At 43.4% G+C, this 22,212-nt stretch overlaps 1 protein-coding gene across 4 annotated transcripts; it reads left to right on the top strand.

The window, feature by feature from the left end:
• Positions 1 to 4,165: 4,165 nt before the first annotated feature.
• LOC147458843 (regulatory protein viviparous-1-like) lies at positions 4,166 to 17,759 on the top strand. 4 transcript variants are annotated; one of them, XM_086510264.1, is made up of 7 exons: positions 4,168 to 5,901; positions 5,998 to 6,093; positions 6,303 to 6,400; positions 7,210 to 7,256; positions 16,890 to 16,966; positions 17,048 to 17,243; positions 17,327 to 17,759. In XM_086510264.1, exons 1-7 carry the CDS (start codon positions 4,462 to 4,464, stop codon positions 17,392 to 17,394), a joined length of 2,022 nt encoding a protein of 673 aa, XP_086366390.1. In that variant the 5' UTR covers positions 4,168 to 4,461; the 3' UTR covers positions 17,395 to 17,759. The 4 variants fall into 4 exon arrangements, 2 of the variants coding, with proteins under 2 accessions (XP_086366390.1, XP_086366389.1); XM_086510263.1 differs by having other exon boundaries at positions 4,170 to 5,901; positions 6,300 to 6,400; positions 17,048 to 17,759; XR_015187802.1 differs by lacking the exons at positions 7,210 to 7,256; positions 17,327 to 17,759 and having other exon boundaries at positions 4,166 to 5,901; positions 6,300 to 6,400; positions 17,048 to 17,099.
• Positions 17,760 to 22,212: the final 4,453 nt, after the last annotated feature.

Here is a 22,212-nt window from a genome sequence, read left to right as displayed (position 1 = left end):
TTCTGCTGATAAGTATAGAAGACCCTTAAACTTTAAAGAGAATGATTGGGTCTTACTTAAGTTTCCCAAGTCTCAATTGAGGCAAACAATGGGCAAAAATCCTACGGGCCATCAAAAGTATTATGTTAAACTAGCAAAAAGATACTATGGTCCTTTTCAAATCTTGAAGCCAATCAATGACATGGCTTATCAACTCAAGTAACTCAAGCTGCTCAACCATTGTCTCATACACAATGCTTTTCATGTGAGCCTACTTAAGCCCTACAAAGGAGATCCACTCAGAGAACCAATTATTGAAGACCCACCAAAGATAGAAGATCAAGAAGAGGTGCTACAACCCGAAGCTATCCTTCAGCATGAGGACAAGGTACTACGACATGGTAAGATTATCCGACGAAATCTTATTAAGTTCACAAATTATCCTTTAAAAAATGCTAGATGGATACAATGAATACATCTTAAGGATAGTATGAACCTTGTCAATGCTTACAATGCTTAAGGATAGTATGAACCTTGTCAATGCTTACAATGCTTACAACTTAAGGATAGTATCAACCTTGTCAATGCTTACAATGCTATATTAGAGTAAGCAAATGCACATGCATTAGGAAGAGAATGAGGTCTAGGAGGGCCTCTTTATTTGCAATGAGATTATGGAGGTGACTAACATCTTGACGAATAGGTGCATGCCATGTGTGCAAGAATGGTGGGTGTGTAAGAGAGGTGTAAGAATGGTCAAAGGATGCACTTTTCCCCCCAAAAAAGGAGGGGACAACTTTATGATTTTTGGTCTTCCATAACTCCTACATACGATCTCCAATTTGAGAAAAGATTATAGATCTATAATTTACACGCCGAGCTCTTTCCGTAGACATGTTACTTGATATAGTTTTTTTCGCTAGATTATAAATTTTATTTTGGGGGGAAAGTTTGAATTCAAATAAACTAGCCGTTTTGCCTGTTTGAATTCAAAAGCTCTTCTTTGATTGCTTTCTTAATACTAGAGCTTTGACTTCCTTAAACTACCAAATAAAGAGACCCTCCTAGACCCCATTCTCTTCCTAATGGTTTCTTTTAAATGATCAATGTTTTTGTCTTATAAGACTAATTCTCTTTTTATTGTGCACAAATTTAAGTAGTATGCATGCTTAGAATCATGTTTGTGATGACAAGTCTCTCAAACACCAAGTAGAATTTGTCACTCTACTTTGAGAGAATGAAATGGAGTCAAGAGAGGACATGCTTGCGGCAGCTAAGTCTCCTAAGCTCCAAATGGATTAGTCATCCATCTTGGAATGATGTAGTAGGGTAAAAAGGGATCTCTTACCCGCTAAGAAACATCGACTAACGACTAAGGCTTTATCTCTTCTACCTCATAGGCGTCCTCATAATCGAGGACGCCTATGATTTCAAGAGAGAGGTAATGTCATAAAATCTAATATCTAACCAATCCAAATGATTTTCTCATATTAAACTGATCATTTAATGTGGGAGAATAAATGGGAACAAGGGTTAGAATATAGACATGTGCTTATGGATCTATCTCAACACGGGGCCAAAGTCGAAGGGTCCAAATGAGAGATGGTTTGTCAAAGAGCAATGCTAGAATGAAGCTTGAAGACCTTAGAATTAGCTTCATTAAAGACCTTAGGGTTAGTGTTAAGAGTCCTTAGACCTTAGGCAAGCTAGGACTGAGCTTGAGGTGGGAACTCGACCCAAGCTTGAGGTGCTTGTCATACGTGCTGGCTAAGGTGCTTGAGTTGCTTGTCGTGCTTGCTGACTAAGGTGCTAAGGTGCTCCATGACTAAGGTGCTTGAGGGGCTTAAGGTGTTTCAAAAGTCAACAAGTATCCCTACTCATGGGGAAACGAGCCCTCATTGTAGGGGCATGAGAGAGAACACACACACCCTCACACAAGGCACGCCTAGTCTAAATAAGCAACAAGGACACATGTCAAGTTCTCTCCATGTTGCCCTCATGGTGTGCCTGAAGCCTATTGGTTGGCCTCTCAAGGGGTCCAATGATAATTTAGCTAATTAAATTAATTGTTTATGCATTTATCAAGTCCTCTCTCTCAAAGGGAAAAGGGGGACACTTGTGCTAAGGCTAGCATGGTTGCTTGATATGCACTTTGCATGTGATTGGCTAAGCTTGTAGGGGTCCAATCATTTTGAAGCTTGAGCTACAATGAGGTGTCGACCAAGGAAGCTAGGGACTTGCTTGTAGGGTATACTCTCCCCCCCCCCCCCCCCCCCCCCCCCCCCCCTCTCTCTCTCTCTCTCTCTCTCTCTCTCTCTCTCTCTCTCGCTCTCTCTCTCTCTCTCTCTCTCTCTCTCCGTGTCTCATTGTGTGAAGTGCAAACTGCAAGAGCTCCATCTCCTTCTCCAAACTTGTTGAGAAGTTGAGAGCCTACACCAACACTCTTCATTATGGAATGCAAATCCAACCAAGAGCAATGCTTCAATGCTTAAGCTTTCCATCTTCTTTACTATGCTATTATGCTATGCTAAGCAAGAAGAGTGATGATAAGGGAGGAACTATTTCTTTCTCCTATGAATGTTTCTTCTTCCTCTTCCCTACCCTCATTTTCCGCTAGCTCTCTCCACCTTTGAAGGTGTTTGAGGCCTTGGGGACTGAGGCTAGGGATGGTTAATGCTTTTACAAAGTTTATGTTATGCTCGTGATGCATGAAGCTTTCCATCTTCATAGCATCACTTAGGTCACAAGGAACACAAAGATTGTATTGTACCAAATCTCTCTTTATGGGAGAATCTATAATACAAAAGCTTATTGGAGGGGCGATCTCCCGCTCCACATAAATCCAGTCCTCAATTGTTGTCATGTTCTCTAATTCTCTCTCTTGCAAAAGTATTGTTCATGCCAAGCTAACTAAGTATAATGGTTGTGTTGCTACCGCTAATTAAGTTCACCCTCTATGTTCTCAAAGTAGTCTCATAAATTGCTCACTATAATTCTCTTAATTCCTATATTCTCAATGTTCATAGGCCATTTCCATTACATGTGAAAATTTCATCTCATATTGTAATTTTTTTTTTGGCTAACTCACAATTATGAATATATGATTTGTCGGATGGTTCGAAAGTTGGACGCTCGTAGGTTCATATTGTAAATGTTAAACGAACGTCCTTTTAAAGTAGATGTTTAAATCTCTCTCTCTCTCTCTCTATTTTTATATATATATATATATATATATATATAAAGTCATCTCATCAAATACATAACTAATAATGAAAAAAAATCTTCAATATGCTTGGATGCTTTTTTGTGAAAGAGTACTTTTATATAGTGACATGCACGATTCTTTAAGGCTCCTCCATGGCACATGAGATAGAGCAAGATGTATTGCAAGGAGACATGCTTTTAGATCCCTTTTAATGAGGTTCTCTAAGACCTCATGACCCCTCAATAGTCACTTTTTTAAACCTTTTGAAGGCCTATGTGAAGACTTCACCTTGTTTTAACATCACATCTTTGAGAACCGTCAATATTGCCTGATAGCCATGTTCAACGTGCATCATCTGCACTTCTCGCTTGGATCTGTTCACCATAGCTTCAATATTGCCTAGCACAATCCTCGTCTCTATACTGGTCCTCTTTCCCTAATGGCACCCTTTCACTTGGGAGGGGGAGGCGTAATTCATAACAATTACCCCCATCCCAGGAGGAGGATATAATGTCAACTTGCGTAGGAGGACTCCAAAGTTTTAGTTAAAGTAGGCATGCCTTGGGTACGATGTTAACTTACTTTGTGCAAAGAGCTTTTGAGAATTTTTCTCCATGTGCCAAGTGTATGCTTTCCCTTTCGTATCACTATTCAATGACTCATATGGTAATCGTTGAATTGTTGGTTATATCACATGGGGTAAACATATTGAATGAAGAAATTTCAAGGAGAAGAGGTAAGGAAGAACTTTCTTCCCGTTCAAGGATAATCGAGTCCCTTGGCACGTGTGATCGCACTCTTGCTTGAATTCATGAGTCATGATCTAGCAAAGTGAGCAATTTTCCCTTTCAGGTAGGTAATAGATAGAGGAAGAGGAAGACTTAAGGGATAGAGAATAGAGAATAATCTGGAATCTCGATTCTCGAAGACATGGCCATTGCCCTTACTTACTTTTATATTCCATTACGCCTACCTACTTACCAGGAAGGGAGGGTATCAGGTGAAAGAGACTGCCAGTGCTAATCACATCAAGGGTAGGGACACACACACACACACACACACACGCGCGCGCGCGCACACACACACACACACACTCCTTGGAATTTCGCAGGCTCTGAACTGTCGAAGTTCAAGCTCTCAGACGGTTGCCAGCTTCGGTAACGGCTTATTTTCTTGAACTGCAGCAGCGCTTGTACAAAGATCGTCTTGCTCTTTCCATCGTCGAAGGACTCTTGCCTAACACATGCCCATGAGCTGCTAATCAGCTCCTCCCAGCTATGGAGGCTCTCTCTTCTTCCTCCTTACCCTCCGCCATTGCAGACTTTCCTGCTTCTCCTGCTCTGGGCAACTCCTCAGAAAATGATGGATGCGAGTCAGAGGCGCTTGCAACTACCGTGAAACGCACAGACTCTCATGAATACTTGCCATCTTTCAGCCTTGATCGTGTCGACCCCATGTCTGGGGCTTCGAATATGCCAGAAACACCCCTAGACTACATATCTGAAGATCTAGAGCTTGATGTCATGACGCCCCGTGAGGCTGCCTCGTGTGATCATCAGCATGACTCTTGCTCTGATGATATGTCCGCATTGCGCTTGGACGAGCTTTTACAAGCAGACATCCAACAAGAGTTTGTGGAAGAATCTAACCTTTCATGCGTGGATGACCTTTTCCCCAGCTCTGAGAGCTTGGAGCAGGAGTTTTGTGCATTGGATAGTATGTATGCATGGTCTCTGGAGTCCTTACGAGGCTTAGAGGCCTTTCAATTCCATGAAGACAAGCTTTCACAGGCAGGGCCAGCCAGCTATGATGGTGAGGATGAGAGTGCCTCTCAGATGTTCGGGCGGTGGATACAGAGCAATGCACACTGGATCTCACTATCGGATCTTCGTAAGATTAAGCTGAAGACCTCCACAATTGAGAGTGCGACAAGGCGGCTTGGTGGCGGCAAAAAGGGACTGATGCTGTTTCTGAAATTTGTGCTTTTGTGGGTTCAAAATTCTCGATTGAAGCCCAGTGCACAGTTATCTTCTGATGGGCAGTTAGGGGCATCTTTGGTCTCAGAATGTCTGGGTCCATCAGCAATAAATGATGCTCCAAGAAGACCTCTCGGAGTTGCAGATAATCTAACCAATTCCTTCTCACCACTTATGGTGGGTACCCCACCATGCCCCGACTGGATGACAAGAGCTCGGTGGGGGCAACCTCTGCTGGTCGACCATAGTGGTGCTCCTCCGATAGCAAACAGTCATGCTTATGGTAGGAATGACGGAAGTCCACTATCTAGCACCGATTTTTGTCATTCTAACAGTGCTTGGCTCAATCACAACAACATTCTACGAGCAGGGGTCTCTCCATCATCTTTATCGGCTTCTGGAAATGGCAGCAATGTAGGTCAAGGTGTTTGTCTGGGCAAGGATGTGACGAACATGATGATGCTGATGCAGCAGCAACACTGTCCTGATACAAATCCTGCGGCAACGACCCGAGCAGCTCGTAAGAGTCGAATGGAGAGGCAGAGGTGGAGTGTGCGCCACAACCGCAGATGGTCTGCAACTGCTCATCAAAATCGGCTCATGTCCACTGCAAGTGCCCGTGCAAACTTGCCCTGTTGGTCTCAAGTCCTTGAGAATGGATCTCAGGGCTTTCTCCATTCGAGTGCCAGAAGCAGCCAACAGCAGCGAATGGGAGGAAGATCTAGTTCGGAGTTACAGCAGGTAACATTTAAAGTCATCCCTATATTTCTTGGTTGCTTTTCCAGATTGCTTGCCTACTCTGTGGGATAAATGGCTCTATCTTCTTTTATCATACAGAATCACAAGAGGCCAGAAAAGAATTTGAGACTCCTTTTCCAGAAGGAACTGAAGCAAAGTGACGTTGGAAACCTTGGTCGAATTGTTTTGCCAAAGGTAGGTTGCATTCGTTATTCTTACTGCTTGATGTCTTCCTTGAAACAAAGGGTAATGCTTGTTTTTGGCCCAGTCACTAACTACTACTTGTGCATAGAGTGGGGTATTGGTGTCAATAATTCTCGTCCAAGTTTGCAACCTTGTAGTTGATTATTTGAGTTGTTTGTAGTAGTGATCATTTTGTGCATGTGTGCACCTGCATACAGAAGGCGGCAGAGACTTGCCTACCTCCTTTAGAGTCGAGGGATGGTCTGAACCTCCTTGTGGAGGATCTGAATTCATCCAAAGTCTGGAATATGCGCTACAGGTGCTCACTGCCTCATATGCTCAATTTGCTTTTAATGTTTGTGTGGCTATGCATAAGTTTCAGTAGAGATTGAAGAAGTTGGCAGGGAGGGTGCCTCATGACACGCCAATGTCTGCATCTCCTGCTAACTGCTGGGTAGATTGTTCAGGTTTCTGATAAGGAAAATGCTGAAGATAATGAGACTCGGGTGGGTGCCATTCAGAGTGGAATTGTACATTTGCCGCAAGCAGGAGTTTTCAAGGCAGAGTCCTTTGATAGTTTTGTAGTGTGTAATTGATCTTAAAATGCAACCAGAACCACTTCGATTTTGGCAAGCTGGTGAATGTTCTTACCAACAGGGGGGAGCAACTTATGAATAGCTGCTTGACTATTCGACTCTCAGCTGACTCTACTAAAAATTGAGGAGCTGTATGTAAGCCTGGGACTGGATGGATATCATATTCCTTCTTTGGCTTGATGATCCATTTAGTTTGTGTGGACATTTACAAGGCTATATTTTGGAAAAGGGCAGGAGGCTAAGCAGAAGTTCATGAGCTTATGGGGATTTTGCCACGTTCCTTCTTTAGTTTGGTGGCTCGTTTAGTGTAAGGTCACAATGCTTTTTTTAAAGAAGGGCAGGGAAGCTAAGCAGTACTTTGAGCACATGGGGTTTTTGATAGTTTAAAAACCATAGTTACCCGGAACGGAAAATTGGAATGGGGGGATTGGAGAGCTAAAACTGGCCATGCCCTGTAATCATGTTAAAAATTCCTGTGGCTGATCTTGTTTTATTCATTTTTTAGAACCTTTTATGGCTGTGACATGCACAGGTTCTGGCCGAACAACAAGAGCCGGATGTATCTGCTTGAAAATACAAGTGAGTAATTTTTGGTCTGTGTTTGTTTTGAAAAATAGGGCTTTACTGATTATGCTAAAATCCAATTGAAGGATTAGGGTGGATTAACTAGTGAGCATCTCACGATGAAAGACAGAATGACGATGATTGTATTACTTGTTTTTAGTTTGAAACTGAAAAGACAATTCCAGGGGGAAAAAACTATCTTGAAGAGTTAAAATTTTTCTGAAAACTTACAGACCTGCAGAGAGAGAGACGAGCTTTTGAAAAATAGGTACCAAATACTCATAGTAGTTTGCAAGTGAAAAAACAACTCCAGGGGTAAAAACTAGCTTTTAAGAGTTAAAATTCTTCTAACAACTTAAAGATTTGCAGAAAGAGAGGACTTTCCGATAGCTTTTGAAGAATAGGCACCAAATACTTTTGAACAGAGGGACCACCAGCGGCAATCATGCACTTAGGGTTGTTCCAAGCTCCCATGACGAGCATGATTGCCAAACTTGATAGCTCAACACGCGGGTGAGAGTGAAGAATTCATAAGGAGTGGAAACCAAGGCAAACCTAAATAACTACTGGTCTTATGAGAAGAAAATCACAGAGCATGAATCTCAACCAGTTCAGGAGGAAGTCAGACACAACATCTTTCACTTGCCCAAGATGGCTCTTGCTGAATGTCACAAATTGCTGACGAGTTCAAGTCACTGAAGACCCGGCGGGTTGGGGTTTCCTAGACCCAACCCTAGCCGACCTACAGATCCTGGCCGAGGGGCCTAAACATTAAGAGAAGAAGCAACAGAAGAAGTTTTATCAACTTGCAAAGTCTTGCGGAGTGGCCTATTTTTAAAGACAAGCTCCCACTAACTTATGGGACCTCGTCCGATGGGGGCTCAAGTTCCTAGGATTAATTATTAATTTAAAAAAAAAGTAGGACCCCCTCCCCCCCCCCCCCCCCCCCCCCCCCCCCCCCCCAACACACACACACACACACACACACACACACACACACACACACACACACACACACACACACAAGTTCCCTAGCGAAAATTGATGACGCAGCTGGTTGCATGGAGTGCACCCGCCATTTGCATTGACATGCCACGTGGCAGAATGTACAGCAGCCCGCGTCTTTCGTTGACAGTGTTGACATGGCAACTGTACGGATTTCCTGGATAGCTTTTGGCGTCGAGCTTTTTGGAGGCTCGATGCTTTCAGGATGATGCTTTTCATGTATTGCTTTTGGGCCTAGGGCCGTTAAATATGTGCCGTGGGCTCATTCTTTGGCACGTTTCCGCGTGGAAGTGCAGAGAACAAAGTATCGGCTTGTACCGTGTTGAAATAGGCTTGTACCGTGTTGAAACAATATAAAGAAATACCGAAAGGGGCGCCAAGTTTTGGAGCCGGTGCTCTCTTGGGTTGGAACTCCGCCACTCCTCGTCTCGTGTGTTGCGCATCTCTTTCAGTTCAGTTGTTATTTGAAGTGCTTAAAGTCCACGTGGTGTGGTCTTTTTCGTTGGCACGTTACAGTGGTATCAAAGCTCCAGTCATGTGCTTTTTTCAAAGCATACCGGTCCTACCAAAGATGAGACAAAGCACAATGGCATTTATGGATTCGGTAGAGTACCCGCAATTTCTTCTCGACGAGCTTCACAACATACTTTCGCAACATCCTCAACAAAATCTCCCGATGTTGCAGGGTTTCCAACAGTTTCCGAATTACATGCTACTTCCTTTGATGCCCCAGGTGGTACCTCCTCCTTCGACACCAAAAAGTGCGAGACCCTCTAATCAACAACCTTCTCAACCGTCTGTAATGATCGGGGGTGTCTTCAGGAATATGGTGTAGCTGTCTGATCTAGAGCTAGTGTAACCTCCTCTTATCACTGGCGTTGCCCCCCCCCCCCCCCCCCCCCCACCACCACCACCACCATCGCCACCAGGATACAATGGTTGGAGCCCTTATGGATATCCTTATTATCCGTACCCGGGGTACACGCCTAACCAGCCGAAGGATTTCAAAGATGGCGGCACGACAGTAAATTTTTTCGCCTTTTCTTGGGTGAAAGATGGATTTGACAACATTCTATGCTTTGGGGAACTATATGGAAGAATCCAAGATTTTTGGAGTAGCGGGATTTCTTAAAGATAATGCTATGTAGTGGTGGAGTTAAATCGTGACCCAACCGCTCGCTCCAAGGACATGGCAAGCTTTTAAGACAATTTTGAACGTAGTTATATACTTTGAAGTTAGATTTTGTCAGAATGGGGCAACTTGAAAATGCTTGCCACAGAGACCATGGAAGACTATAACCAAAGGTTTCTCTACCTTTTGGTGTATTTCTTCAAATTGCGAGTGATACTCTATCGGACTGTCATCATCGTTATAGGAGTACTGTCTATCCAAGCAAGTATCAATCGTGCAAGAGCTTATGGACCATGCCGCGATAGGCTACAAACTTATGAAAGGAAAGCTTGAGTTCACTACAGAAGCAACTTCGACAAATAACCAAAACTCTTGGTAACAATGACCAAATCCTCAGGAATCTCGTGAAAGTCAATCTCAAAGGCCTTGTTTGACACAGCGTCAACGAGAATCACTGTTACAAGAAGGCCGATATTTGGAATGTTTTCAAACTACGCATACTTTCAATACATGTCCGCAAAGAGTCTCGACGTCTTTAGAGCAACCTTCTGCTTCGATAGCAGAAAGATCCCTAGGGCCACCTCTGGCTAAGAGAGCTAGTCCAACTATTGGACTAGTACCTGATATTTAAGGTGCCACAAATTGATGACATGGCAGCCTAATGACGTGGTGGTGACTGTACGGACAAGCTAACGTGACAACAGTACGGAGTTCCGCAGTTCGCACTGACAGGCTGACATGGCAGCAATACGGAATTCTGCTTTTTGCGTTGACATGCTGACGTGGCAAAATCGTGCGGAAATCCGTAAATTGTGCTGGCCGACAGTTTGACATAACAGCAGTACGGAATTCCGTAGTTCGCACTGATAGGTTGACGTGGTAGCAGTACGGAATTCCGCTTTTTGCGTTGACATGTTGATGTGGCAAAACTGTACGGAAATCCGTAAGTTACGCTGGCTGATTTTTGCTGGCAGCTTTTTGATCAAATTGCTTTTGAGTTTAACTGCTTTTGGGGCTCTGCTTTTGGTCATCCCTTGTAAGAATAAAAGAGCCCTAAGGGCCTCACTCTTCAGAGCATCTGGACGCTGAGTCTGAGTGCGGAGGACCTTGCGGGAGTTGTAACTTTGATCAAGCACTAATTTAAAAGAAATACCGAAAGGGGTGCCAGTCTTTGGGGCCAATACCTCTGGGCACGGAACTACGCCGGGCCGTGTCGTCTCGAATTGAATTGTGATTTAAAAGTTGTGAAGTATTTTAAGCGATTCTCTCTGGTGTCACGATAGATTCTAGACTTCGGGTGTCCCAGTTTGTTATAGTGATATCAGAGCATCAGGGGTGTGCTTTTCTCAAAGCATATAGGTCCTATCATAGAGCAGACAAGGCACTTGGGCACTTTTGAAGAACTTCGGGTCCCGACCATGGACTTATTAGTCACTCCCACCCTACATACATCACCCATCGGGTGCGCTCATGTCTTCATCGCTCTGTCTTACAGGGCATAAAGCCATAAAGAATCCCACATTACATTATGGATTCCGAAAAGAATCAGTCGACCTCTTCCGCCACCGTTGAGGGGGGAGGAGGCAATACGGAAAATTTAAGTGACTTATCAGAGAACGAGTACGGGCCACCTCGGCCCACACAATATGAACTCTTGGAGATGCAACGTCGACAGCAAGTTGACGAGTGCACAAAGTAGATGCTTCAGTTTGCTAAGGATCCCCAAGTTGCAAATTTTTTGACCCAACAATCAATCGCTGAAGTGCATACTGAGTAGCAGAAAACAACCGAGCCAGGCCCAAATCAATGAGCTTTTGGACACCGTTGGAAAAGCAATTGAAGAAACGTAACAAGGGAAGATTGAACAAGGGAACTAATTTTCCCGGTTACTTGGGTCAAAAATCCACTTTTGAAAACGATAGAAAGTAGAAGAAGCGTGTAAGCTTCAAAAGATCGCCCAATTCGTCCTCATCTTTTGATAGCTCGAACAACTCATCTTTTTTTGACTCGAGTGATGAGGACAGAAAGGGCAAGAAAGGACAGAAAGATCATATGTTTTATGCAAAAAGAAAGCACTTTCACAGAGCCAATCAATATGATTTCCTCGACGACAAGGGCAAAAAACCCAAAGAATTTAAAGAGGGAGGAAAGGCAGTAAAGTTTGAGCACTTTCAGGGTTTCGATGTCACGTGACACATCTAACCCTATGTGCACATGGACGCTTTACTTCATGACAAGGGTTCAGTTCAGTTCAGTCAGCTTAGATTACGAAGTGATCTGGCACTTTTGTGAGTCTCTTCGCAGACCGTGCATGTCCAGGCACTTAGATTAGATGCATATCCTCTGGTTGTACGTAGCATGATCATCAGATTTCCATCAGAACCCAGCAGGAGCATTTTTACAGTGCATAGACCTATTTTCCCTATTTTTGGCATTTTTCACTTATTATTTTTAAGTGACTTTTGTTGGGAACTAGGTAGGGCAATTTTAGCAAGTAAGTATATAAGCAAACCAAGCGCTAGCACTTTCTGGCAGAAGAGGCAGTAGGAACATTGTGTTCAACAGGCACCTTCTCAGCCGGACCCTCTCGGACATGGAGACCTAGCGTTTTCAGCAAGACAAAGCCAACGTTTTTCAGCATTGCAGATACTTCAGCATTTTGCATTGCAGACCAGCCCGGCGATAGCAAGACACAGTAGATCAACCATAGCGTTAGCAGATTCCCCGCAGCAGAACAGTTTTTAGCCCTAGCGTTTTTGCATCAGCATAGCGTTTTGTAGATTCCCCGCGACAGAACACCAAGAAGCACCAGCGTTTTCAGTTTTCAGCAGTCAGACATTGTAGTAGAAGTCCCAAACCTCGCAGATCTCACCATCCCGCAGCAGATCCTCGCCGCACGTTCAGATCCCGCGTAGCTTGCAGATTCAGCCCGGAAAACGCAGATTTCAGCATCTGCGTTTTCAGCGCGTCGTCGTTGCATTGTCGCCATCGACATCGTCACCAACATAGAGCTAGATAAAGATTTGTAGATTTCAGCCATTAGCATTTTCAGATTTCAGCCCGTCTCGTCGTCGTCTTCATCGTCGTAAAGTCCAAAGCATTGTAGAGATTTGTGCAATCAATAGTAGACCGCTCTCGCCATAGAGAGTGGGGCCTTCAGAGGAGGGTTTGACAACATTCTGGTGTCGTATTCTTCTCTCTCTATCTCTGAGTCTCATGCACCTTCATTCACTGTATTACCATTTTGTTTGTGTCCATTGCACTCTCTCACTAAAGGAACGGAAGGCTCTCCCTTCTGTAAGTAAAAGGAATCCTTGAGCACAATTCGGAGCACTCATCTTGAGCAAAGTTCAACATTCACTTCCGCTGCACCTTACATTGGTATCAGAGCTTTGGCAGTGTTCTGTATCACTCAAGGAAAGTACCACAAGAACCACAAGATTTTTTTTTTCCTTGTTGCGGTCGCATGTAACCCAAGTCCTCTTGGGCGTGTCGATTCCTAATCATGTTTTTGAAGAGTGATAGGAAACCCATTGAGAGTGGACCGTGCACTTAGCGGCCTGCCAATCGACGTGAGGTGGGAAAAAGCAACCTTGGTGTGAGCGCAAGGCCGCCAAGGGTTGCGTCCGCGCAAACGAGAAGAACTCGGGTGAAGAGAAGATCCTTCTCTAACACAGATTGCAAGCGAAAGAAGAACCTCAAGAACCTCAAGAACTCGAGAACCTCAAGAACCTAAGAACCCAAGACTCACAAGAACCCAAGTTCCTCGTGAACTTAAGAACCCACGACTTCAGTGTATGGTCATTACCCGAAGCGGAATGGATACTTCGCATGGAGGTAATGAGCATGGCAGTGGCGAAGAAGAATTTTCCCCACCAGGAGGTTTTCCTGACCCTCCCTCGTCCCCATCTACGCCACGGATTGCACCAAATCCTATGGAGGTTTTGGTCAAGTCGATGATGGACATGATGGCACAACAACAAGAGGCAAATCGCATTGCGATGGTACAATAAGAAGCGAATCGCGTTGCCATGGAGCGTGACCGCCAAAAAAGAAAGGAAGCCTTGGACCGCGAAGCACGCTTGGCGATCGAGGAATGGAAAGAAAGAAAAGCAGATTAACAAAAAGCTGAGCAGCGTGACCGCTAGAACAGACAGGAAACCTTGGCTCGCGAAGCGTAGGAACGAAAAGAAAGAAAAGCAGCACGATAGGAAGCCATGGAGCGTGAGCAAGCGCGCTTGGCGGCCGAAGAAAGACAGGCAGAGCATGAGACACAGAGAGAACTACGCATGCAAGAGTTGATCCGATAGGTTCTCACCTCGAAGTCCCCGAGCCAGCCAAAGATGTTGGTAGTTCATCAAGTGGCGCAAGCCGAGATTCGGTCTCCAACAACCCAGTCGCAGAGAAGATCCAGTTCAGTAAGTATGATGATAAGATGGATGCTATGATTATTCATTCTTGGTTGCATCAATTTAATGCTTATTTTGCGACAACTAAGAAGACAGGAAATAGCAAGGTTTTGACGACAGCTATGTACCTTGCCGGTAATGCCATTAATTGGTACCACGCATGGCAAGAGGCAGAGTTGACCGCGCACTTAGAGGAAGCCTAGGACGGTGTGCCCCTTTTTTTCAATTGGGTTGACTTCCAAGACAAGCTCAAGGCGCGGTTTATGCCAACCCAGTACCTCGCATGATTGAAGGACGATTGGCGCGGTCTCAAGCAAAATGGTATGCCAGTTATGTCTTTCTCTAATCGTGTTTTGCAGCTCGGCACTCAATTACGCAAATCGGATGCGCAACGCAAAGAGGCATTCCTTTAAAGTTGGACGAGTATATCAAGTTTGATGTTGAAGTACTTGATCCAATTGATCTCAACAAGGCGGTAGCGATTGCTCTCGCACAAGAGATGAAGCACAACAAGGGAAAGCCTAAGGAAAACAAGACTTCCACTAGTACCTCTCAGACTTCTCAGAACCCTCAGAACGTTAAGACTCGTAAGCACGGTAACTCTTCTAACCAATCTTCCAAGAGTCTCTCAGAAAAGAACTCTCCAAATGAACCTAAGGGTAAAGCTAACACAATTGCTAAACCTAAGCTCACTCCAGATGAAAAAGCAGAACAAGGAATTTTAGGAGGATACATCACGTCGAAAGAACAAAGCATTTATTCTAAGGAAGGTCGTTGTTTTCATTGTCACATCAAGGGTCACATAAAAAGATCATGTCCTAAGCTTGAATCTAATGAATCTAAAGAATCCACAAAACTTACTTCCTCTGTCAATGCAATAAATGAGAACACGAGTGTGACCCAAGTCTCTCATGATCCTCCCATTGATGAGTCTCTTATTAAGTGTTATGGTCATGTGAAGGGTCAGCGTTTTGTCATATTGTGTGACCCAGGCAGTATGCATGATTTGATTAGTGACTCTTTTGTCGAAAGAGCCCGCTTGGAGGTTCGCAAGACATCTCCTTTCGAGGTGTCAGGTTTCTCTCCCGGTATGGACTCTCATATCACGCAAGAGTGCCTTGATGTTTTGTTCACTGTTCAACAAGTGTCCTCCCGCAGAAAATTTGTAGTCTCTCCTCTTTCAGGATGTGATGTGCTTTTGGGCACTCGATGGTTTCATGAGCATAACCCTCTCATTGATTGGGCAGAAAATAGTAAATACGTTTATTTTCAATGTCAGTAGTGACTCTCCCCTTATCATTCGTGGAGAGCAAGTTGTTCATTCGTCATCTCTCATTTCTATTGTGCGCGAATATTGCAAAGAATTCGGAAAAGGAGACTCTCTCAGTCTCTTCTTTTCCAAAGCATGACACACATGATTTGCATGATACAGATTGCGTTGGCTGTTGACGTGGCAAAACGTACGGATTTCGCAGATTGCATTGACAATGTTGACGTGCCGGTTGCTTTTGAACTAGAAGCTTTTTAGTTACTGCTTTTGGGGCTCTGCTTTTGGTATCCCTTTGTACGAATAAAAGGAACCCAAGGGCCTCACTCTGCAGAGCATCTGGACGCAGAGTCTGAGAGCTGAGGAATCGTGGGAGTTGTACTTTGCTCACAGATTAATACAAAAAGAAATACCGAAAGGGGCGCCAATCTTTGGGGTCAAATCTCTTTTGGCACGGAACTACGCCGGGCCGTGTCGACTTAATTGAACTGTGATTTGTCTGTGAAGTGTTTTAAGAGAATCTCTCCCTCGTGTCGTGACAAATTCTAGACTTGGGGCGCCCAAGTTTGTTACAGCAGACCAATCGACGTGAGGTGGGAAAAAGCAACTTTGGTGTGAGCGCAAGGCTGCCAAGGGGTGCACCCGCAGGAAGGAGTTGAGCTTGGGTAAGAAGAAGAGCTTTCTTCAACGCAGATTGCAAGCAGTACCGAGTACCAAGAACCCAAGTACCCCCAAATACCCCAAGTATCCCCAAGAATCCAAAGTACCTAAGTACCCTCAAGAACCCCAAGCACCCAAGGACTGAATGCATGGTCATCATCAGAAGCGCAATGGATACTTTGCATGAAGGTGATGAGAGTGGAGAAGAAGTCCCTACACCAAGAGGACCGTTTCCAGATCCTCCAACTCCCCATCTACGCCACAGATTGTACCAAATTCTATGGAGACTTTGATGAAGTCCATGATGGAGATGATGCTACAGTAGGAGGCTCAGCGGGCCGCGATCAAAAGGGAATGAATGGCTCTAGACTACAAATCCTTGGGATTCGCGCAACACTTCAATTCAAAAGACTTATTTGACACCACGTCAACGAGAAACCCCAATGCAAGAAGGCTGATATGTTTCCAAATGAGATACAACTACTATAATTGTCATACTAAGCCTCCAAAGCAACCACCTGCTAAGAAAGACAACTGTGGTCGGGCTTGTTCACGACATTTATGGCATCTCTCCATAGAAGTAGAGCAAAGCCACAGAGTTGTACCTTGTTGAAGCAACATAAAGAAATGTCGAAAGGGGCACCACAGTTCGGGGCCATTGTAGTCTTGGAGTGGAACTCTGCCATTCCGTGTCTCGTGTGGATTTTCTCTTTTCGTTCACTTGTTTGAAGTGCTAAATGTTTGTTCCAGTTTGTTCTTTTCAGTTGGCACGCGGTGCCTCCGCCCCGTTACAGATGTCCTATCCATCATCTTGTTGAGCATTGTAGGAGCATTTGTGAGACCAAAAGGAATCACCAAATACTTGTACAATCTGAAGGATGTTCTGAATGCGGTCTTGTATACTTCTCTAGGAGTTTCAGCAAACTAATTTTAGAAATGACTATCATCAGATCAAGATCACTTCATCAGATCAAGATCACTGATCCCGAGAAACCTGTTTATGATGCTTATCTTATTGCGAGCCCTGTAGACAAGACACATGCTCCAAAATCCATCTTTGTTTAACATAAGCAATACTGGAGAAGAGAGAGAGAGAGAGAGAGAGAGAGAGAGAGAGAGAGAGAGAGAGAGAGAGAGAGAGAGAGAGAGAGAGAGATGCTATCCATTGGCTGCAGGTGATTTTGTGAAGTCTTATGATCTGAAGGAGGGTGACTACATGATGCTGTTTTGTGACATTCCAACTGGCAAATTTGTGAGTCTCGTGTCTGCAGATGTTTCAATTGTGAATGCTGCAAACTGGCCTACCTTTGAAATTGCAAATGTGGAGCTGCAGGTGATAAGAGGAGCGAAAGGACCAATGCAAGCTGCAGCATTATGTGTTGTGGATGATGGCTCGGTAAAGAAGAGAAGGTCTTCAGTACAAGAGGAGGCTGATTGCATTCGGATGAGTACCACAAACTCAGAAAACTCGTGTGAGGACTCTTTGCTTGCTGAGCTCATCGAGCAGTCACTAGAGGATATGAAAGATGGTTAGAAGACAGATCTATGACATATAGTGACCTTGTGCATACAAAGCAAATAAATTTGAGCGTACAGATCTGATGTGCCACAGAAGTATGTACATGGAACGTCGCACGCGGAGTCTTGGAGTATCAACCCTTCTTCACAACAAACTTGTGAAACATTGTACAGCACTATGAAACGGCACAGATGTGTGCATCGTCTTCTTGCTTGACGAGAGTGTTGTTATTTGAAAGACACTCCACAATGCAGGAAGGAGTTTTTAGTAACTGTAGTGTTCAGGCTGGCAGTTTGAAGAATGAACTTTTTGGAACTAACTATAGGCAAGGACCTTGCTACGGAAAGTGTTTATGGACAGAGATTGGGAATCACTGACAGGTTGCAAACATGGGTAATCATCCCGTGCCCATTTTGAGTGGGCTGTACTGAGGTTTTTCCGGCTTGGATGATGTGAGTTTTCAAGTCTCACATTTTGTGAAGATGTTTAAATGTATTCGATGCGTATTCATTCTTCTTGTTCCCTGGGTAGACTGCTTTTGGGTAATTCAGTATGGTTGCAGCTATGCAGAGGGATTGGTGGGCAGTGTGTGATGTGAGAGATTTAATGTGCTTGTAACATATAACCATTCAAACATGATTTTCTATTTTCCTCAGTAAGCTTGCAGTTTCCAGCATGCACATGTGTCGAAACAAAATATTGCTCGAAATATAGGCTGCCATTGCCAGTAGTCTTTCGGTCAACCATATGGAGTTGCTGGACTCATGATTTCAATAAAATGCAATCGTAAACTTAAATCGCACCTGCTTTTGGTTCTAACTGAGCCATACATGTGGACATGTCTTACAAAATGTTTTGTTGCTTGTGATCTATCATCTGGGCTATACTTTAGGAATCTGGCTCATATATGTCTCTTGTTCGAGGACTGGCTGATTGCCTTCGAAAGAACTCAACTTGGGGCTTTGGCTTTGAGTTCTCTGTAAATATTGGCTCATGTCGAATCCTTGAGTTTTGAAAGAGCTGCATGCAAGCAAACGAGAGTGTTATTGTTAGGTAAAAGTTCAAGGTTTTCCTTTGATAATGCAGGGAGGGGAATGGGCTACAGCATTTGCATTTGTACCTGCTACCACAAAGGGAGAATTTGATCTATCACATTCAGGGTGAGCTATTTTGAAAATATGAAGTGGGGCCCACAAAACATGGCAAGGTTACATAGGTAGAATGGGAAAGGGGAGAATTGGTTATCTCAGAGTTTAGCATTTGTGGCTATTCTGATTTACACCGGTCCATACCAAACTCGGGATGCCAAAATCCTAACACTGCAACTATAATCAAAGAACCACCCTCGTCCAAGTTGAGGGCAACATGGTTCGATCCCCCCAACACCTAGCCCTCTTTTCCATCTGCTAGTCCCATCCATCTCATGGTCACATCATCTTGGACTCAATGCTCACCTTCGTGCTACAGGCGGCAAAAAGGTGTAGTCATAGACGGTGACTGCATTGAAAAACCAAGATGTTATTGCATAGTCTGTAAGTCTTGCCCTGGTAACCAAGAGAGTCAAAAGCTGCAAAATATAATCTATTTTTGGAAGAAGAATGAGCATTTGGTAAAAAATACAATATAATTATTAAATTTATTAAATGGTACTTAGAAATTCAAAAAGGATTACCATTGCGGTTTTTCTCCACATATATAATTCGTTTAGAATATCCCAAATATATGGATAGAAGCTTGATGAGAAGTTCTCAACTATGTTTATTTTAATTTGTATATTTGGAAAACTTGAATAATATGTGGTATATTTCAATATTAGAATCTGTAAAGAATGGTTTTTAATTTTAGAAAACCCGGATAATGTATGGGCACTTCCGGAGACTGTCTGTGTACAAGTGGAAAAACCTCCAAAGCAAGATAATGTATGTGTTATAGCATGGGGGGTTTTATGGACATGGAAGCTTTTAACCTTAAATGACATATCACTTCCATAAGGCATTGGCATAACGAGGGCATAAGAGGGCGGATTTTTAAATAGTACACACTCAAAATTCAAGGCAACTTTTTGTGGTTGGCAAGTGTCCTGTTGCCAATCATTAGTTGGCCAAGGTTTAGTCTCGGGTATAGCGGATGGTGCAAGGAGCTTTTCTCATGTCAACCAATATCTTGCTAGTGTTCATGGTTGTTTTATCTTGTCAAAAATTCCAAGAGTGGGAGGGAGAGGTGATAAGCAATGGGAGGTGTGCATGTGCACACACACATGCATCATGCAAGGGTGGTTCTTTGAATCGTAGAGCTCAATTGGGTGGTCCAGTCCAACTGAATATTGATGCTGATATTTGCATATGTACATATGGCCACAAGGGTAGAATTTGATCTAGCACATTCAGGGTGAACTATCTTGAAAATATGAAGTGGGGCCCACATAATGGCCATAGTGGACCAAGAACACAAAGCATCAAAATATATTCTCACACTTTTGGAGCATTCAATAACATAAAAGAAACATAAAGTAATACTAATATAGACAAGATAACATGCTAAAACATGAACATTGCCACATTATATGCACAAATGAGTTTTCTTACAAACTTCCTTCAAGTGAAGATACAAGCTACCTTATATGGTCCCCCTTAAGTCAAGGTCATTCCCCCTTGAGGCTATGGGTATGGATAGAGTTGCAACATACATGATATGCCCCAATGCTTGTCACATTGACTTCCTAAAATTACATGGGAGAGAAGTAGCAAAGTTCCGTAGACTCATATAAGCAAAATATTGAGCTTTGGATTGATGTGCAAGTCATCTAGAATTGGTTTGGAAGATGAATGCAATACATTTGCTTCATGCATCATCAAACCCATCTGGATGCTCACACTTCATGGATTATACAACACATATTGCCCTAAATTCAAAAAGCATGGTCTTTAGTAGGAGAGGAGGCAATAGGTTCCCATGCATGCTTTAGCCTACTCCTTTATCTACATTTCACACCATAGGATTGATACCGTTTAGCTCCCTCACTCTTTAACGATACAGGATATTGTGGCACCTAAGAAGAGTCCCTTCATAAATGCACACTATGCCCCTTGCAAGCTTGAGAGTCTAAGCATCTCCTACTAGAGTGCTCATATTTTGACCACAATCAAGTTTTCCTCCCTCATATCTCTATCCAAGATCACTCCCTTCATACCCCCAACAACTCTATGGACTCTTCGTTTCCACCCTCATATCTGTTGTGCTTAAGGATTGAAAGTAATTAATAAGCTCAACAAAGAGTGCAAGACTTGCTTCATTTGGTCTCATAGGTTATATGTGATCTTTGACGAAATCAATACAATCTATCCAAGATCACCCCCTTCATACCCCCAACAACTCTATGGACTCTTAGTTGCCACACTCATATCCATGGTGCTTAAGGAGTGAAAGTAACTAATAAGCTCAACGTGGAGCGTAAGACGTGCTTCATTTGGTCTCATAGGCTATATGTGATCTTCGAGGAAATCAATACTCTCTCTCTCTCTCTCTCTCTCTCTAAATATGTATGAAGAAAATTTTTCTCATGAAGAACCATGCTTGAGAGAGAGAGAGAGAGAGAGAGAGAGAGAGAGAGAGAGAGAGAGAGAGAGAGAGGTGGGAAAGTAAAGACACAAGGAGATATTAAAGAGAGAGACCAAAAAGGAGGATGAGAGTGAATTCAAGATTCTATCCACTAAAAGTGCTTTCCACAAGTAAACCTTAACAACCAAGAAGATCAAGAGAGAGACCAATAAGAAGGATGAGAGTGAGGTCAAAATTCTATCTAGTAAAAGTACTTTCCACAAGTAAATAATAAGCACTAAGAAAACAAGAACACTAAATAATGAATTGATTCTCATCGTATCATTAATGCCGCTCTAAACTAGTGAATCTATTCTATAGATAGAGAGTGATTAAGGAAGTGTAAGACTCAACTTTATTTCATCTACACAACCTGCTGAATTAATTGTCATCGTATCATTAATGCCGCTCTAAACTAGTGAATTTAATCTAAAGTTAGAGAGTGATTAATTAAGTGCAAGACTAACCTTTATTTCCTCTACATTGGTACTCTCAATAGAGAGAGATAGAAAGATAGATTTTATTATCGTCCTCAAAGGTCAAATATGACCTACGGGACCAAAGCTACATGCGATGTAGTATGTGTGTGGATGATGAGTGATTCTTGATGCTCCAAAATTGTGGTGATGAGAGTCGCAATGGAGAGCCCACACTGTGGTGGCTGGGAGAGGAAAGTGTGTAGGTCTAAGTCATGACTAAAAATGTGATGAAAGCAAGTTCGTAAGTGACCAAAAGTTGAGCACTCTAGCTAGTAGTGTGTGGTACTCAAACTCTTGAACTTGCAACACTGAGCATAATGTGCACAATCAATTTGACTCTTCTCCATTGCCCCAACGCCCTGTCTCAAATCGAAGGGAGTGGAAGCTAAGCCAAATGGCTGTGATAGTGCGTATCGTTGACAAGGGGATAGGCTCAAGAATGTAAGGGTAAGTATGGTTTCCTCTTTCAACAAAGAACATGGTTTTGTAGTTGGGGGCAATATGCGTGGTGTAATGTATGAGGCACGACCCACTAGCTTCCTCCTAGGTTGAAGCATGTATAGGTGGTGCCACTTTTTGCACCTTTTGTTTGTACCACCAATAGCCCCTAGAAGGAGAAACTTTATTGTTTTTCAAATGTGGGAAAGGGAGATAGAGGAAATTGTCATGTTGCATGCAAAGGTATTTTTTGAAAAGCATGCAAATCTAGGTGTATTTGCATGCGGGTTATTATGACATGGCGTGGGGTCCTCATTTTTCAAAAACCTCATTAAGAATTGATGTGGCCCCACCTGGCATCTACGCGCAAAGCTAAACTGCTTTCCTCTTCTCCACCCTTCTCATAGAATCTGCCTTGGTCTCCTCTTCTCCACCCTTCTCACAGAAGCTATCCTTCTTTTCCAT

The sequence above is a fragment of the Adiantum capillus-veneris genome, chromosome 4, assembly GCF_014529385.1.
Source record: "Adiantum capillus-veneris isolate H3 chromosome 4, ASM1452938v2, whole genome shotgun sequence".
Classification (NCBI taxonomy): domain Eukaryota; kingdom Viridiplantae; phylum Streptophyta; class Polypodiopsida; order Polypodiales; family Pteridaceae; genus Adiantum; species Adiantum capillus-veneris.
The sequence above is the reverse complement of the archived record's forward strand: the minus strand, read 5'-3'. Positions and strand labels throughout refer to the sequence as shown.

Coding starts and splice junctions, on each gene's coding strand:
- LOC147458843 (XM_086510264.1), top strand. CDS start 4,462: ATGGAGGCTCTCTCTTCTTCCTCCTTACCCTCCGCCATTGCAGACTTT. Junction 5,902..5,997: donor CTAGTTCGGAGTTACAGCAG/GTAACATTTAAA, acceptor TTTATCATACAG/AATCACAAGAGGCCAGAAAA. Junction 17,244..17,326: donor ACTAGAGGATATGAAAGATG/GTTAGAAGACAG, acceptor GATGTGCCACAG/AAGTATGTACATGGAACGTC.